Source organism: Colias croceus, chromosome 27 (genome assembly GCF_905220415.1).
Source record: "Colias croceus chromosome 27, ilColCroc2.1".
Classification (NCBI taxonomy): Eukaryota; Metazoa; Arthropoda; class Insecta; order Lepidoptera; family Pieridae; genus Colias; species Colias croceus.
Genome location: NC_059563.1, coordinates 400,223 through 418,446, shown reverse-complemented (window position 1 = coordinate 418,446; position 18,224 = coordinate 400,223). Strand labels below are relative to the sequence as shown.

General features: G+C 33.5%; 1 protein-coding gene across 2 annotated transcripts; it reads left to right on the top strand.

The window, feature by feature from the left end:
- Positions 1 to 211: 211 nt before the first annotated feature.
- LOC123703786 (dynamin-like 120 kDa protein, mitochondrial) lies at positions 212 to 18,209 on the top strand. 2 transcript variants are annotated; one of them, XM_045651938.1, is made up of 21 exons: positions 212 to 502; positions 575 to 794; positions 1,041 to 1,176; positions 2,902 to 3,018; positions 3,543 to 3,635; positions 4,247 to 4,398; positions 4,923 to 5,104; positions 6,036 to 6,146; positions 7,338 to 7,467; positions 8,009 to 8,107; positions 8,423 to 8,554; positions 8,846 to 8,991; positions 9,358 to 9,519; positions 10,431 to 10,624; positions 12,628 to 12,842; positions 13,811 to 13,952; positions 14,596 to 14,809; positions 15,414 to 15,495; positions 16,074 to 16,208; positions 16,662 to 16,731; positions 17,183 to 18,209. In XM_045651938.1, the coding sequence occupies exons 1-21, from the start codon at positions 474 to 476 to the stop codon at positions 17,245 to 17,247; spliced, it is 2,826 nt and encodes a 941-aa protein (XP_045507894.1). In that variant the 5' UTR covers positions 212 to 473; the 3' UTR covers positions 17,248 to 18,209. The 2 variants fall into 2 exon arrangements, with proteins under 2 accessions (XP_045507894.1, XP_045507893.1); XM_045651937.1 differs by having other exon boundaries at positions 2,872 to 3,018.
- Positions 18,210 to 18,224: the final 15 nt, after the last annotated feature.

The window sequence follows — 18,224 nt, the reverse complement described above, 5'->3', positions numbered from 1 at the left end:
ACCCGTGGTACATATTCACGTTTTCTCTACATAAGAACCATCCTCGTACTTCAAGGAATATAATAAAAAAAGAATTATCGAAATCGGTTCAGCCATTCTCGAGTTATGCGCTTACCAACACATTTTGCGATTCATTTTTATATATAAGATTTTCAAAAAGTTTTGAAAAACTAATGTAAAATGAAACGTAATTGTAAAAATGGACCTTGATTGAAGTCACCCTGCATTCTGTCAAATTTTCAAAATATGAAGTGATCATTTGTGATTTTTATGTTGATTGTGTAATATATTTGCTTTAATAATAGTTTAATTTTATAAACCAACCGCTGTGTGGTGATATTATTTGATTATATTGTAAACCGGCATCGGTTATGAACTAGCGGCATTGAAAATTTTGTTGAAAAACCTTATTGGTTATTATGTTTTAGAAATATTATTAAACTGTGATTAAAAGCAAAGGAACAACTCCAACAATGTCGAGAATACTAAACCATCGGATAAGGTATATAGCTTTAATTCTATTATGAAATGATTATGAGAACATTTTATTTTAAACAGTATAACCTTTCTTCAGATCATCTTTCAAGAAGCAATCATGGTCATGTGTTGATAAGAGGGCTGTAGCATTTTCAATATGGACAGGACGTAGTGTACTCCTTCACAAGCCTCTAGACAGCTATCAGATTCCAAGAAGGAAATATGGCATGCTCATTGCCAGAGCTGTGAGAGGCGTGTTGAAAATCAGATATTTACTTCTTGGAGGTGCTGTTGGTGGCGGCATGACATTAAACAAGGTAAAACACACTTTATTAATCCCAACAACATAGGTATTATTTATCAATTCAAATATAATAAATTTATTAGTTTTTGTAAGTTTATGTTATACAGTATAATTTTGTTTTGTACAAGTATCTACCTTTTCAAGTAAGATTCAATTCTTTTTTTTATTTATACATAATATTTCAAAAACCAATATTATATTATCAAATAAGTTACATTATAGTAAAATAATTAGTAAATAAAAATCAATGTATTTCCAGAAATATGCAGAATGGAAAGATGGTCTACCAGACATGGGTTGGCTGAATGATTTGTTACCAGATAATGATCAATGGGACAAATTCACAACAACCCTTATTGATGCCAAGGACAAAATTGGAGATAATTTCCAAATCGGTGAGAGTCTATCTTTGATAATCTAGATTATTTGATTGCAAAAGTACAAATTATTTTATATATGATATGTTTTTATTAACTTGCTAATTATGTAGTTGCTGTAAAGTAACCGTCATGAGAAGCTATAAATTTTGTAAACAAGTGTTCAGGAGTTCACAACATTTGGACCAACAAAAAAAATGAATTTGTTTAAGATTTAATAAATTATTAAGTAACAAATATTAATTAACATAAATATTATTTAAGATTACATAGATAAATTGTATTACGCACCTTTTGACGTTTTTTTCGTGGCGAATTTATTTCCTTAGATGTACTGGCTACTGGCTCCATTATACGTAATAACAAATAAAATTAACGCAACAATTAAAGTAACAACAATAAAAAAGTGATAACGAAACAATAACAAAATTAACAATAACAACCAGATCCGCGATATATGCAAAGCAATGAAACAAACTCGTACGCATTCGAAACTCGAATGATGCGTTTATTTCAAAATGGCGTCCCGATAGTTCACAATCCCTGCGACGGACGCGTTCCGGTACCAAGAAACACAAACGATAGCGCTTTGCGTCGTTAAAATATGATCCGACTAAATTAAATAGGTTGTTACTTTCATATAACCCGTCTATATTTCATGTCGATTGAATATGGTCAATTTATTATTATCTCGCAGTATAAAATGTTTACTTAGTAAAAGATGTTTGTTTACATAATTTATAGCTTCTCCTGACGGGTACTTTAGTATCATTTATTGCATTTTAATATAGATAAATAAACATGCCATATACATTTATGATTGTATTTCACTGTATGGTGATTGCTATTTTCGTTTCTTAATCTTTACACTGCACATATACAATAGGTTTTTTTAAAGGGTATACTGATCAAAGTCACTTTTTATGAAGTAGACTAACAATTAAATATTGCAATAACAAATTTTGAAATGAAAATACATAATTGAAATGCATATATAAGTTTTTTAGGGCCTTAGTTAAAAAGACACTAAAATTTATTGATTATGCCTTATTTTCTATTTTAATTATAGATATTCTCAATATAATAAACACTAATCTATCCAAATAATCTCACTCTAATACTTTTATTACATTGCAAGTTATTTCCTTTTTTTCTTGTTTTTATTTTCCTATATTTATCCATAAATATAAAATTCTCTATAATTGCATTCAACTCTTTTATATCAGAATGAACAGTGAAATGTAAATTTCATATTGTGAATGCTTTACAGTTAAATAAACGGTTTTATCCACTTATTATTATGTAAAAAAAGTAAAATCATTGAATTAAAATCAAAATATGTAAATATTGTAACAATTTTTTGTTTACAAAAGATCTGTTTTAAAATCAAAATAGCTGAACCATGTTTCATATAAATCATCAGATGTTAAGTGAATATCTGTATGTCATGTGATTAACATTTTGTTCATACAAAACAGGGATGTTATGGATATGAAATTTCGAATCTTAGATAAATTAATTATTGCGGATTATACATTTGTCACATTTAGGGATAATAGATTATTGTTATGTAAAAATCTGTTAAAACATGTATTATTTGGACTGCCCTTATGGTTACAGTATTCAATATTTTTTATTTGGGGCTCCATAACATCCCTATTACAAAGATTAGTTAAACTTAGCGAGCCACCTCTCACTGTGGTACAACACTAGGTGCGCCACTGACGCTGTCGATACACGCAGATCCGAGGCTCCGGGACGCGGGGCTCGCTAAGGCTGCAGAGCTGAAGGAGTGGCTCGCACAGAGGTATGAGGACGCGGTGGCTGCGGCAGCTGTTAATAACGCTACTAGTCATATTGGTGAGTTTATTTTGATTTAGTTTGAATAGTTGTTTTTGTGTATTTATGTTACTGTACCGTTTTGGTACATATGTTTTGTTGAGATTTGTACTTTTTGTATAGTAAATGTTGTGTTTATGTCGCAGTCATCTGGTTGAATATGCTATTTGATCGAATTACTAGGGTGTTAATTGACGAATTAATTGAGAATGACAAAATTTAATTGAATAGGTGAAGGACAACTCGTCAAGTTGTTTTATGTATCGTTCAACATCTTGACGTCGTCATTAAGCATAGTGGTTTGTTTGGATATGTTAGCTTAGGTTCGTTGTATTTTTGACTACACAGAAATAGGAGCCTCGCAACCGTGTTTTTGTGGACGTGTGGAAAAAATAAATTTTGCCGTCATTCAATGCACACGCTAGTCATTCAACAATATGCCGATTGTTATATCCACTCCGTTCAAAGAGCTACGTTTACAATCCTACGTATTAATTTGGACGTGGATTTTACGTGTAGAAAATTTTAATTATATATTGTTACAGAACCGGCACCAAAGATAGTCAACAACCTACAGAGTAGACCGGCCCCGATGTCTGCGTCAGCTAAATCAAGCGCAGAAGATACCGCTGCTTATGGTATGTTCATACTAATCCTATTAATTCTGAAGCAAAAAATATTTTCCTGGTCAATTGTAATTTATTAAAAGAATTGTATTGTTATAAAACTAAAGAAAATGAAGGTTTTCTAAATTTTGATATATTTATCAGCATTTATCTATTTTCAATGTTCCTTATTCATGGACCTTCAAGCCAGCTCATGTAAATTGTGCAATAATTCATTGTTAGTGCATTTTGTGCTCTAGTTATTGCTCTTCAGCCTTGTGCAATGAAATATTTTAAATAAATAAATCTTTACAAAGAATAGTCTAAAATCGATCACGGTTCGGGATTCGAAACCGTTTCACCCGCGTGGCTTCACGCCTGTTGGTCGTAACGTGATGATATATAGCCTATAACCTTCCTCGATAAATGGGCTATCTAACACCGAAATAATTTTTAAAATCGGACCAGTAGTACCCGAGATTAGCGCGTACAAACAAACTCTTCAGCTTTATAATATTAGTATAGATAAAATTGAGATTCTAATCATTCTTAGTTTGTTGTCACTATCTTAAGAAATTGATTATTTCTCCATTTTTTTTTGTTCTCCCCGCTTTAACAATAAACTCTTCTACAAATACTCCCAGAACGTCGTGTCCACGCCCTGCAAGAGGAAGTGCTATCCCTGCAAGCTCGTTACCAGCGCGAGTTGCAGCGGCTCGAGCAAGAGAATAGAGAACTGCGGCAGCAGAACATGCTGCTGCGGCAGGGAAGACAGCCGTCCGCTAAGAAGATGAAGGTTTTTGCTAAATATAAATCTTTGTGTAGTATTCCCTAGGCGATTATGTATTTCTATTCTATTAATTACGCTAGAGTTCCTAAATCTTCTTTTTCTATCATTCAATCGTCGATTACATATTCTAGAATTCAAAAATCTTATATTTGTATTGTTCTTTAATTGATTGCATATTCTACGGTAAAATATGTAGCGTTTTCTCCATCTATTCCATATTCTTAAGAAAAAAATCGCACTTTTCTAACATTCTCTCATTCATATTCGACACTTAAAATATCATCTTTTTCTGATCTTCAGTCATCAATTATAGGTACATTCCAAAATCATTAAATCCTCTTTTTGCATTGTTCCTTCAACAATTACATATATACTACAATAAAAAAATTGTTTTTCATTAACCCATTGAACCCCAAGCGGCCCGATTGGTCCCAGACACAATAGATTTTCTATTGTGTCTGTGGTTCCGGGGCCTGAGTTACTACATTATTTTATTTATTTATTTATTTACACATAAATTATATTTCCAGCGCTCCCTCATCGACATGTACTCTGCAGTATTAGACGAGCTGGCCGACTGGGACTCGGGTGAAGCCGGTCGACTGCCCCGTGTGGTGGTGGTGGGAGACCAGTCAGCTGGCAAGACGTCCGTGCTGGAGATGCTGGCTCAGGCCAGGATCTTCCCACGGGGTGCGGGGGAGATGTGTACTAGGTATCTTATTTATTTATATTTATAAACTAGCGGTCCGCCCCGGCTTCGCCCGTGGTACATATTCACGTTTTCTCTACATAAGAACCATCCTCGAACTTCAAGGAATATAAAAAAAAAGAATTAAAGAAATTGGTTCAGCTGTTCTAAAGTTATGCGCTTACCAACACATTTTGGGATTCATTTTTATATTATACTTTATTGCACTTAAATATAACAAAACAAGAAATACAAACTCTTAAATATAACTTACACTAAGTACAATTGGCGGTCTTATCGCTTAGAGCGATTTCTTCCAGACAACCTTCGGTACAATAGAGGAATAAATACATAAATGGGTAGTGCAATAATAACTATTATTAGGTATGTAAAATTATGTAGTTTAGATCGCGGTAAGAAGAGTTATTGTGTGTTCGTGAAATAAATAAATTGTTACTGTATTCATGTTGATAGATTTTATTATTTGAATTTCGATAAAAAAAAATTTTTCGTAAAAACAAAACAATTTATAATAGCTTTTTATTTAATAAAATAATAACTTAATGTTGTTAATAGGTACGTTTAAAATTTGTAAGCAATACATAAAAAATGTTGTGTGGTTTTATGAAACCACGGCAAAAGTGAAACTTTTTCTCACACTATAGACATTTAACTAAAAATTATCGTATTTGTACGATAATTATCGTACGTATCGTGCGTCACGCGACATGCGCTACACAGACCAAAAAGTTTGAGACGATGTAATAAAAGTTTCACTTTAATAAAGTTGAGAATTTACTAAACTTCACCACTCAAAATAAGGTCTGCCATTAATTATAAGACTTTTTGTAGGTCTAAACGAAACTTATCGTACACGGTACAACTTCATTAGACAATTAACTTTTAAATAATCTTAATTTAAGATTGTATAATAATATAAATGTGCCTTTTTCAGAGCACCAGTAAAAGTGACATTATCTGAAGGCCCGTACCACGTGGCGCAATTCAACGACTCGTCACGAGAATTTGATCTCAACAAGGAATCTGATCTAGCTGATTTACGGAAGTAAGTTAAATATTATTATTTACTATGCATTTGAATAAATTCATGAATAAAACAGTTTTAACATTATATTTATAAATTGGACCAAGAATGGAACCCTGGAGGTTCCAATGATGTTTTAAAAGTTGTAACTAGCTTTTTATTTTAATTATTATATTATCAAAAGTGATGTTCAAAATGACATCTAGGTTGACGTGTGTTACAGTTAAATTTAACAAAACGAAAACCATAAATATAGCAGAAATGTTTCGCTTTGTGTAGATTGTCAAACGCTTATTAGAAATCCAAATCTCGTTTAAATTAACATTTAGAATTTTTTTGTGAATCTACGATTCTACAGTACTTGTTAAGTTTTCGAAGCGTCGTTACAATTGGTCTTATTAATACTTTTCTTTTTTTAATTTTTTATTTGAATTATGTTGTTTGATTTGAATTATGTTGTAATTGACGATAATATTTATAAATATGATGTTGAGGAAGTTAATACCGATAAGTTTGATATTGATCATGATAAAATAAATAAAAAATCGTTTGCTAATACATATTAATAGTGATACTAATGATGAATTAAACACTATTCGTACTAACGATGCAATGTTGATAATATTATGAATGCTACTTGTAATACTCATGTTTAGAAAAACATTAACTTGACACATTTGAAAATATTAGTTTCTTGTTTTTTTTTTTTAAGTTATTTAGGCGCATTGAGAGTTGAATTGCAATTTCGCGTTAGGGCAATACCGTCGTCTACATCTTTGAATCTTGCCAAAGAAGTTTTCTGACACGTGTGCTCGGTACACACGCTCTTTTTTAATAGGTAGAGTGACTGAAGGGGAAGGTTTTAGTTTATAATTTACTAGCTGTGCTCTGCGGTTTTACCCGCAGTGCTCTGTGAGATGATATATAGCCTATAGCCTTCCTCGATAAATGGGCTATCTAACACAGAAAGAATTTTTCAAATCGGACAAATAGTTCCTGAGATTAGCGCGCTCAAACAAACAAACTCTTCAGCTTTATAATATTAGTAAAGTACAGATGGGGATAATATTCAGAAAGGCAACAATGACACGGACGATATAGATAAATAATAAATAAATAAATAAATCATTTATTTAAACCATCATATACATATTACAAAAACTTAATGACCCAGGCTCCTAATTAGATGACAATAAACAAACGCGTGTGTAGGGAGGTGGAGCTGCGCATGCGCAACAGCGTGCGCGGCGGTCGCACGGTGTCCACGCAGCAGATCGCCATGTCCGTGAAGGGGCCCGGCATCCCGCGCATGGTGCTCGTCGACCTGCCCGGCGTTATATCCGTGAGTAGCGTGATGTCACGCGACATGCCACGTCACGCGACATGTCACGTCACCCGACATGTCACGTCACGCGACACGTGACGTCAGTAGGGTAGTAAAGATAGAGTATGGTGTGAGTAACGTGACGTCACATGTAGATAAAGTGTGGTGAAGGAATTGTCAAAATATTCAGTTGACATTTATTTATTTGACACCAAAATAAAAATACAATAAAAAGAAATACAAAAAAAAAAGATTAACAGGCTACAGTAAAAATTTAACATTACAATTATGCCAAATGTGCGAAATTGGTTAAGGAGCTTTTGAATTAATTTTAAACTTGCGAGCTATTATTTTGTGACTATTTTATGAATTAATTATAATAGTTATAATGAAATTGCTCAGCAAAGTTTTATGAATTAATTTCACAGCAATTTTTCAAGAATACAACTACAACAAATAATAAATTGTATCCATAAAGTTTCGCCCAGTAAATATAACAAAACTGACCAAACTTAATAACTTGATAATGTATTATAATACAATAATATATCATTTGCAGACGCAAACAGTAGACATGGCGGCGGACACGCGTGAGGCGATCAAGCAAATGACGAAACAATACATGGACAATCCAAATGCGATCATATTGTGTATACAGGTAAGAAAAAACTTAGTTATAATGAATTTATTATGAAAACTAACGAACCATAACAGAAAAGAAGATCTGATTAGATAAAATATAATGGTATTTTTGGCAATCTAAAAACAAAAATGTCAAAACTCTAACTAGTTCTAGTCAAAATTTATTTTGTAACGGAATTATAATTTATGTTACCTACAAATATGTTCTAATATCAAGGGGATGATAGAGAGACGAACTAATCATAATAACAATCGTTATGCCATTAGACGTATACATTTGTAAGAAATTCACAACTAAATGTCATTTCTAAATCATAATACTCATAAACAGGATGGATCAGTTGACGCCGAGCGAAGCAACGTGACAGATCTAGTGTCGTCGTGTGACCCGCAAGGAAAGAGGACTATCTTTGTGCTAACTAAAGTCGATTTAGCTGAAGAAAATCTCGCAAATCCGAACCGAGTAAGTTATTATATACATAAAGAATTTTGAGGATAAAGAAGCTTTGTTTATGTTTCTTTTTCGAAGAAAACAGTAGTATAAGAAGGTTGAATCATAATTTTACATATGTTTTTAAATTTAAAACCGATTGGATTTCGTTTTTAAGTCGTCAATTATACATATATATTAAATAACATTGGGCATACTATTGAGCCTGGTGGCACCCCCAACCAGATTTATAACTTATTTCCTTCATATTGAATTTCAATTTATTTGAACTTTACAATTATGATGTTTTGAATTTTTTGTTAGATTCGACGTATCCTAGAAGGTAAATTGTTCCCGATGAAGGCTCTGGGTTACTACGCGGTGGTGACGGGAAGAAGTCGAAAGGATGACTCGATTCAGAGTATAAGGGAATATGAAGAGAGATTCTTTAGATCATCTAAGTTGTTCAAGTGAGTATGTTTTTGTTATTTTTGATTGTTTTTGATGTTTTTAATTTATTTTAAACTAACATATTTTTGAGTGCCTTTGTTTTTGTGCTTTTCGGGGATGGCACTGTATTTGTTTCATTCTTTTTGTGCTTTTTGTTGAAATGTCACGGTCTCTTCAATGAATTTTTTATCATTGCGGTTTTTAGACGCTACGTTATATATGTCTTATTCTAATCGTGTGATTTGTCTAAATTTCACCTTATCTTCAATTAAATGGATATCTCTTTGATTTTCGCGATCTCTTTCGTGATGGTTCTATTCTTTTTGTGTTTATTGTTTAAAACTATTTTGTTCCATGAATTTAGTTGTTATTTATCTGTTTTCCAGGGACGGCATGGTGGCCGCCGGTCAAGTGACAACACGCAACCTAGCGCTGGGCGTGGCCGAGTGTTTCTGGCGCATGGTGCGTGACTCGGTCGAGCAGCAGGCGGACGCTTTTAAGGCGATGCGTTTTAATTTAGAGACTGAGTGGAAGAATACGTTCCCGAGGTGAATACATACATACAGTGTGGCCAACTATTGGTTTGGTGTTAATTTTTTTTTTTTCAAAATCTAAGTCAAGTGTGTGTGTATAGTTGCTGCTGGATCGTACAATAATTTATTACTGGTATTGTACAATAAAGTGTCACAAATAAATAAATACATACAATTACAATTGTAATTTGTATGTAGGTATGTTTAATAATAATAAATAAATTTGAAATTTGATTATTTATATAATATATAACTCAAAGGTGACTGATATAGGGATCTATCAACGCACAGCCCAAACCACTGGACGTATCGGGCTGAAATTTGGCATGCAGGTAGATGTCATAACGTAGGCGTCCCCTAAGAAAGGATTTCCCGAAATTCTTGCGGGAACGGGGAAAAACCGGGACGCACGTACAAAGTCGTGGGCGGTGGTGTCACTTCATTAGGTGATCCACCTGCTCAGTTACCTGCTCTTACTTTATTTATTTATTTATTTATTTATTTATGATTCCTTACAGCTATTTTTACAATAATTACATAATAATTGAACAATACGCCAATGAAAAGGAATTCCATTAATAGAATTATAAGAAAAAACTGTGACAAAGAAAATTGAGAATGTAGGAGGAAAAGATATACGTTAAAATAATAAAGAAAATACGTTTGTGATGAGTGTAGGTGTAGGAATGGTGTGTAGTCTGTTATGAGTGAGTGAGTGTGTGAGTGAGAGCATATATGTATATAATTTAAATAACTAATAATTATGTACTGAAACCTATAGTTATTATGATTTATTGGAAAGTGATTGCTTTTTTAAAATTTGAGCGGGACGTCTTAAATATGTCTACATTACACTACTTACATTAAAAAAAAAAAAAAAAAGTCGTGGGCGGAAGTTAGTTATTAAAAAACAAATACGTCTCTAGACAGCGCGAGCTGGACCGCGACGAGCTGTTTGAGCGAGCCCGCGCGGAGCTGCTGGACCAGTCGGCGGAGCTGAGCGGCGTGCCCGCGGCGCAGTGGGAGCTGCGCCTGCGCACCGCGCTGTGGGAGACGGCGGCGCCCAACGTGCTGGCCGCGATCTACCTGCCCGCCGCCACCACCGCACACCTGGATATTGGTGCGTGCGTGTACTTGGTTATTTATTTGGAACTAGCTTTCCGCCCGCGGCTTCGCCCGCGCACTCAAAGAACCCGCATAGTTCCCGTTCCCGTGGGATTTTCGGGATCGCATCATTTTCCCGGTATACTGCTACTAAATAGTAGTTTAATTGAATAAATGAATGTTTGAGTATAAAAAGTAGCCTATGTCCTTTCTCGGGTATCGAAATATCTCCATATCAAATTTCATGCAAATTGATTCAGTAGTTTAGGCGTGATTGAATAACAGACAGACAGACAGAGTTACTTTCGCATTTATAATATTAGTATGAATTCTTACAGAAACAATAACATACATAAATTAATGACAACAATAATTCATGACTTCTGAAATATTAATATAACTAAAAACTTATTTTTTAATTGTATGTTATGTCATTTTATAATATACAGGGTGTCCCACTGTTGGTATACTAAGCTCAAAGGAGGTTATAGTTTTGCATACGCTAAGTACGTAAAAAATACTTATAAAATTCCAGACGCAGTTTTTTTTTTTCAAATAGATGAATTCTTAAAACTCTGTATACGCCCCTAACAAGCAAGCTTTGCTTTGCATTTGGATAGAATGTATTAGCCACAAAAAAAATTGCAGTTAAAACATATATATAAATAGTTGTACTCTGTTCTATATGTAAGTAGTTCTAAGGTTTCCTATCTGTACAACTATTAAAGAGTTAAATAAATATAATTTGTAACTATGTTCTTACAAATAGATATAATTTGAATTTCAAAAAGTGAATTAATGGTACAAAGTTACTGAAATAGCTGACTTGCTTTCTATGAGAGAGAGAGATAGCACGTGTTTCTCTGTCTGTCGCAAAAAATGTCATTACAAATTTTCGTGAGAATTTTTTCCGTCTAGCCCCCTTTCACAACGCGCGATAAGGAACTTCGTTCCAATGAAAAATAAAAAATTATGAACTAGCTGTGCTCCGCGGTTTTGCCCGCATTGCTCCGCTCCTGTTGGTCTTAAGAAGTGGAAGAATTTTTCAAATCGGACCAGTAGTTCCTGAGATTAACGCGTTCAAACAAACTCTTCATAGTATTGATTGTAATAATAATGTGGTTAGATGGAGGAAAACAAAAATGGTGAAAACAATGTGGGTAGATGGCAATAAGATACATTATGTTAAACTAGATTTCCGCCCGCGGCTTCGCCCGCGTTTGCAAAGGAAAACCCGCATAGTTCCCGTTCCCGTGAGATTTCCGGGATAAAAACTATCCTATGTGTTAATCCAAGTTACCCTCTATATGTGTGCTAAATTTCATTGTAATCGGTTCAGTAGTTTTTACGTGAAAGAGTAACAAACATCCATACATCCATACATCCATACTTACAAACTTTCGCCTTTATAATATATATTAGATTTACGATATTAAAAGTTTTTTTTTTTTAAATATGTGTATTTAAATAGATGAATACGTGCCCCGTCAAGTGAAATACAAGAATCCCAATAACGGAGGGTCCATGCAAATAAGGCTCGATCCTTTTGACCTTGACTTTAGTAAGATTTCAAATTTTTAACAGTTAGTCGAAAAGTAATGATTTAATTTGACTCCATGTAGTTTTTTTTTTTAGTTCTGTTGGTTTTCATCAATTATGTATGTCCAAAAAATCTTATATTTTTGTTCCGAAATAAATTCTCATTTTACGCATAAGTATAACATTCCACCATTTTATTGTACTTATAAAAATAGTTTTAATTTTACTTATTCGTAACGCACGTTGAACATTGCAGATTGCGTCCTCCATCCATAATAAATTAAAAGAGCATTATTCTAAAACACCTGAAGTTTCTGCAATAATTAAATCATACTTTTATCACAATGAGAAATGCTGTTGATAGTGGATAGAAATATCTTAAATTAAATTTAATCTTAAATTTGGTACATTGTAAAATAACAGTTGTTATTAATTTTAATTTATCAGCGCAATTTATAATAAAAACACCCATTTTCCCAGACAAATTCAACACAACAGTCGATATTAAGCTCCGGGAATGGGCTGAAAACGAACTAGCCCAACAATCTATACAAGCCGGTCGCCAGGCGTTACGTGAAGAGTTTACAGAATTAATGTCCCGGGCTGCGGACTCTGATGCTATCTATGAACCCGTGAAGAAAGCGGCCGTTGATGAAGCGTTGAGACGACATAATTGGGAGGAAAGGGCGCAAGATGTAAGTTTTATTACGGTTTTTATATGGGAAGTATGGTTTAACGTATGTAGATAATATAATTTTTTTGTTTATAAATTAAAACCCAAATGTTTAAGTTGAAAAGTTCAAAAGAAGTCTATAAAGATTGGAACCGATAAACATTTTTAAGCGTTCTTTAAGAAAAAGTAAAAATTACCATAAAAAAAGACGGGTTGCACTCCGGGAGTGCCGGCAGAAGTGAAAACTTGATTATTAACGTTCAGCATGTTTGATATTTTGGAATGGTATCCGTCTTACGCATGGAATATAAGGGCTAAAAAAAAACATCCGTCTTACGCTTTTTCGATCAGGCCACGTGTCCTGACGCGAGTTTAAGATTTTATACCCAACGCCGCTAAAGAAGTTTTCACTTCAACTATAGCTGCAAGTAACGTGGCTGCATTACCAATTATATCTGCAAATAACGTAGTTACATAACAAGAAAATTACACTCTTACCGTGGTTTTATAAAATCATACAATACCTTTTTATAAGTATACTAACAAACCGGGCGAACTCCGTTTCGTCACCAGAGACACCTTTTCTTTGCTATAAACCTCACGGAGCCCGAGACCTTTCCAACGAATGCAAAACCGTCGAAATCGGTTGGTGCGTTCTGGAGTTATAGCGTCAGGAAGGAAAACTCGACTTATTTTTAACCGACTTCAAAAAAAAGGAGGAGGTTATCAATTCGGCTGGTATGTTTTTTTTTATGTATGTACACCGTTTACTCCGAGGTTTCTGAACCGATTCACGTGATTCTTTTTTTGTTCGATGCGGGATGGTGTCCAATTGGTCCCATAAAAAATTTATTAGGATAGGCCCAGTAGTTTTTATTTTATGAGCATTTTTGTCTGTATTTGTAAATGTTGCAAGTGCAAGTTTGAAGTCGGTTGTTTTTAACGCAGTTATCACTTGTTATATAGTAGATAAATTGTCATATTATACAGGTGTTGCGTGTGCTCCAAGTGAACGCGTTGCAAGACCGTTGTGTGGGATCTCGTGCCGAGTGGGATGCTGCGGTGGAACTGATGGAATCCGCGCTCACTGAGCGGCTGCAAGTTGTTGAGGCTGAGCTTAAGAGTCTTGTTGGTGAGTGGGAATAAATAAATACCTAAATAAATATTTCGGGACAATTTTCACGGTACGATCAGATACCGTACTAAGATTTCGCTTGTGTTATGGAAACCAGATATTAAATAAAGTGTAAACAACCGTTTTAGTTTTATTAATATTTTTTTTTATTTTAAAAGAAATATATTGAGATGCGTTGTTTGAATCCTCTACATCAAAAATCCTGCAAAAAAACTTGTAATAAGACAATTGAGAAACACTTTTAGAAGTGCAACAGTTCTGTTTTGTGTTGAGTTCTTGTTTTGTGTTTGAATAAATACATTTTTGACATTGAGTTATGAGTTTTAAAATAATAAAAATAAAAGTTGTTTATTTGCCTCATAACACAATGTACAAAGTTTGTGATGTTATACTTCTTTTGGCGCGATGGAGAAAAATGATGAGAGTGAATTTTACGATGCGCGCGCACACCGACACCTAAATTTAACAGCATGAAGTTAGTTCTAGGTGGTATGTAATGTTCAAGTTGTATATTCTAGTATTTTTTTCTATACGCCAAAGAAGTATAACTTCCAACGCGTGTACATAAGTACACACACTCTTTTTTAATACAATACAAGTTTACAAAAAATAATATTTATTTCTATAATTCAATCCCCAGGTCCAGGTTTCCGCGACCGCTGGCTGCGCTGGGAATACACGAACGAAGAGCAATCTAGACGTGCTCAAGTGAAATGGGAGCTAGAGCAACTGGGGTCCGACAGACCGGCCCTGGGGTACGACGAGGTGGTGGCCGTGAGGGACAACCTGCGCAGGCGCGGCGTGGAGGTGGACAACGAGTATATACGTGAAACCTGGCGGCCGCTGCACTTGAGGTGGGTGTTGGTGTTCTTTTTTGGAATTTTTTGTGATTTTTACGTAGTTTTTAGGCATTTTTTCAGGATTTTTTGCGATTTTTTGGTCGTTTTTTTGTGATTTTTTTGTCTCTTGGCATGCTATACACACACGAATAAGCAATCTGTGGGTAAGTGAAATTGGAATTAGAGAAACTGGGCTCAGATAGACCAGGCCTGGGGTACGACGAGGTACAGTATAATTTATTTTTATCTTTATTTATGATTGAATTTTTTTTTCTAGTCTCTAGTGACTAGTCCAAAATACTGATGAAGAAAGAAGAAATGAAATATATGCGTCACTTTGTATTTTACTAAGAATTCCCCAATTTAAAATATAAGCTGTCGCGTCGGTCTAGAGCTCTTTTGTCTTAAAACAGTGAATACAGTTTACGACAGTTTTGAAAACAAAACTTCTTTCTAAACATAATATCAATTTAATGATCCCACAATTAATATGAATAGTCTTAAATCCATCATACAACTCAGAAAAGCGTAAATTATACACTCATTCAAAAAACATAACCCTCCTTTTGGCACAGTCGGATAAATATGATTTTAATTATATGTATTTGTTTATTTACAGACAGTTCCTACAACGCGCTTTATCGAGAGCAAGAGATTGTCGCAAGAGTTTCTACCTTTACACACAACAAAACGGCACTGGGGTGAGATTTCATTATTTTTTAACTGTCCTGTATAAAATCAAACTTATAAATGAATATAGTCTATGTCCGAAATGATATAGTTTTATAATTGTGAAAGAATTTTCAAAATCGGTTAAGTAGTTTCGGAATTTATTTAGTACAATCACAGGAATTAGGAGGAGTAGGATCTTACGTGCATCTGTAGTCAAATGAACGGCTTCAACCGCAATGTTTTTGTGTTCAAATAAATAGTATTTAAAATCTGATAAGTGTACTGGTTATTTAAGGGCCGATTTTTCAATCGTTGGTTAAAATTTATCCGTCCAATAAAGTATTACACGAACATTTTAAAATGTCACCTGTCACTGTCAAAAACGGACAATTAGATTACATTTTTGAAATGGTAGTTTAATACGTTATTCGATGAATAAGTTTTAACCAACGATTGAAAAATCAGCCCTAAAAGACATAATTCACTATGTGGTTTTCGACAATTTCAGAAATAATGCTGCGAAACATATTTTTTAGTGCTCTAAAAACTGCTTTCTTATGTTTATTGCCATAATCTACTCAATAAATATATTTTCCAACAATTCCAGAAGGAATGCTGCGAAGTGGTAATGTTCTGGCGCGTGCAAAGTGCGCTCCGAACTACTTCCAACGCGCTGCGGCAACAGATCGCCAACCGGGAGGCTGGGAGATTGGATCGAGAGTTACGAGAGGTGTTGGATGAGGTGAGATGGGGAAATTACCAAAATAACTGGAAAAAAAGGGGATTTTTTTGGGTAGTTTGGAAAAAAATGCAAAAAAAACCGGGTTTTTTTTATTTTTAGGTTGTTTATGGGTTGATATTTTTAGGTTGTTTATGGGTTGATATTTTTAGGTTGTTTATGGGTTGATATTTTTAGGTTGTTTATGGGTTGATATTTTTAGGTTGTTTATGGGTTGATATTTTTAGGTTGTTTATGGGTTGATATTTTTAGGTTGTTTATGGGTAATTTGATGGGAAACACAAAAAAATTGCAAGTGTTCTCAATTAAAATTGTAAGGAGGGCGGTAAATAATATTATGACAATGAAATCTACATCTAAAGCGTTACGGCAACAGATATCAAACCACACAACGAAAATTAAAGAAAAATTTCTCATATTTCATACGCATTCATTTTCTTTTGTACATTTTCACAGATGGCAGCAGATCCAGATTTAAAGAAAAACTTACTGTCCGGGCGACGGGTGGAACTTGCTGAGGAATTAAGTAAGCTTATGTTATTATTATTTTTTTGTTGTTCTTATTACGTTTTTAAAATAACAACTTTTTATTGATGAACAAGGTCTTTCTTTTGTTAGATATTCTTCCAGATAAGAAAGGCAAAATAATATAAAGATTGAGATACAAAACACATTATAAACTGTTTTTATTTGCTGCGAAATTATTATCTCAGCATTTACTGTGACTTTACTACATAGTGGTGATTTTCAGCATTCTACTCAGTATTTCTTTCTTGAAGTGAAACTTTTTTTGGGGAAATTCAAGGTCGCGTCACGGCAATACCGTCACGTCATGGAGTAAGGCGACGATTTTGGTATCTTTGAATCTTGCCAAAGAAGTTTCACTTCTGACACGTATGCTCTGCACACATGGCCTTTTTTATATTTTATTAATAGTTTTTATGTTTTTGTTTATGTATTTATTTTTATTTTTCCAGAGAGAGTAAGACAAGTGCAGGAGAAGTTAGAAGAATTTATAGAAGCGTTAAACAAGGAGAAATAAGAATACTTAATGTTATTAAATTATGTATTTAAATACGCCTTGCATTTCATTATTACATATTTAATATTGCATTAAATGCGTATATGAATGTACTACTAGTGTTTAATTATAAGAAAATAAATTTAAGAATTGGTTATGAGTTTTTTTCCTTTTTTTTTTGTATAAAAATGATTTTCAACTAGTCACTATCGTCATTTTGATTATAATAATATATCCCAATTAAAATAGTTGATTCTACCAAATTAATTTACTATTAAAATTCTGTTTATATTTTTTGTATACCTTAAATTTATTTATGCATTCACTGTAAACAAAAATGGCATTATTTTAAGTGATTGTTCCTTCAATTTTTTTGCAAATTAATTGTATACAGTAAACTTAATTATAGAATGTATCTAGTAAACAATACATGACGATTTCACAGCTTCCTGATATGTTATGTTTAGCTTATCTGTCAGTTAAAAATAACGATTTGAAAATAGCCAAAAAGTATTGAATATGCTATCAGGAAGTTGTTTAATCGACATTAATCTTGTAAATATAAAACTAATGAAATGCAAGGTACTTCGACTGTTTGGTCAATAAGTTAGGGTAAAGAAAATATATTATTATGTATTGAAATCACATAAAAATAATGTATTTATTATGGCTTGATCCGTTTTTTCAAATAATATCCGTTTTTTTTCGATACTGCACCTAAGTATGAAATATATTAAAAATTCAAATGACGAAGGAATAAGAAGCTTTTAGATATAACACAAAAGACTCGATTTTAAAGCTATTATTAAAAGTGCCCCATATTAAGGGCAAAAATTGCCCCTAATATTGCCCTACTTAATTGACCATATAACAGTATGGTATGTTAGGTATAGTGTATCGAATAGGATGCGTGTATGTCGCTATGTATTGTTGTTAACTTAACGTCTTAAGTTATATTTTTTAATAAAATGTTGCACAAAATATGCCTTTTGTTTTAT